The sequence below is a fragment of the Talpa occidentalis genome, unplaced genomic scaffold (genome assembly GCF_014898055.3).
Source record: "Talpa occidentalis isolate TD23 unplaced genomic scaffold, MPIMG_talOcc4v2.1 talOcc4.18, whole genome shotgun sequence".
NCBI lineage: Eukaryota > Metazoa > Chordata > Mammalia > Eulipotyphla > Talpidae > Talpa > Talpa occidentalis.
Window position 1 is genome coordinate 14826376 of NW_023601851.1, and position 1174 is coordinate 14827549.

The 1174-nt window shown below is 49.2% G+C and overlaps 1 protein-coding gene across 1 annotated transcript; it reads right to left on the reverse strand.

Annotated features, from left to right (window-relative positions):
• Positions 1-223: 223 nt before the first annotated feature.
• Positions 224-1174, reverse strand: LOC119250899 (olfactory receptor 14A16-like). The gene has a single exon (XM_037518474.2). It carries the CDS (start codon positions 1163-1165, stop codon positions 224-226), a length of 942 nt encoding a protein of 313 aa, XP_037374371.2. The 5' UTR covers positions 1166-1174.

Below are 1174 nucleotides of genomic sequence, written 5' to 3' on the forward strand. Positions count from 1 at the left end.
TGTTTTTATCCATGAGCTGGTTTCAGTCTATGCATACCATGTACGGAGGGGTTGGGGAAAGGATTGTAGTATTTTAGGAAACAGGAGTTTATGGAAGAATATGAGAATATAAATTTATGGAAAAGGAAAAATTCCTATGCTTTATAAATGATGACATGTAAGAGTTAGAGGGGAAAAGCTGAATTAATGAGGAGTTATAATTTTACATTATGAAATCTCACATCTAAAAGTATTTGCCATTTATCAGTCTCCCCACAGCTGTCTTCAAGGCTTGGTTCCTCAGACTGTATATGATGGGATTAAAGGTGGGGGGCACCACCGTGTAGAACATAGAAATGACCAGGTCAGACATGGACGGGGTCCCTGAGGTCGGCTTCAGATAAGCAAAGCATGCAGTGGAGAGAAACAGCACCACAACCAGCAGGTGGGGAAGGCAGGTGGAATAGACTTTGGCCTTCCCTTCTGTGGATGGGATCTTCCTGACAGCAGAGAAGATGTGGACATAGGAAATGATGATGAAAATGAAACAGCACATACCCCAGACCACACTGATGAGAATGGGGACAAGTTCGTTTATCAAATTTCCTGAGCAGGAAATAGCCAATAACTGGGGGATGTCACAGAAGAACTGGTGGACCACGTTGGACCCACAGTAGGACAAGGAGAATGTTCCAGCTGTGTGCATCACAGCATCGAGACCCCCACCCAGCCAGGACACAGCTGTCAGCTGCACACACCTGTCCCTGCTCATGATGACCTCATAGTGTAAGGGGTGGCAGATGGCAGCATAGCGGTCAAGGCTCATCACTGTGAGCAAGTGCAGCTCAGCACCTACTGAAAGAAACAGCACAAAGACCTGGAGGACACATCCCAGGAAGGAGATGGAGCTGCTATGCCTCAGAGAGTTGGCAATGGACTTGGGGACAGTGGCTGAGATGAGGCAGAGGTCCGAGAAGGACAGACTCCTCAGGAAGAAGTACATGGGGGTGTGGAGGTGCCGGTCCAGCGTGGTGATGAAGACTATGAGCCCGTTCCCCAGCAGGGCACACAGGTAGACCAGTGAGAAGAGCAGCGGGTGCAGGAAGCCCATGGTCCCCTGTGTGGGGAACCCAAGGAGGACGAATTCTGTCGTGGCCGTGAGATTGGTCACCCCTGGAGCCATCATCTGTATGAA

Bases quoted from the DNA above. Each gene is read 5' to 3' on its own strand.
- LOC119250899 (XM_037518474.2), bottom strand. From the start codon at position 1,165: ATGATGGCTCCAGGGGTGACCAATCTCACGGCCACGACAGAATTCGTC.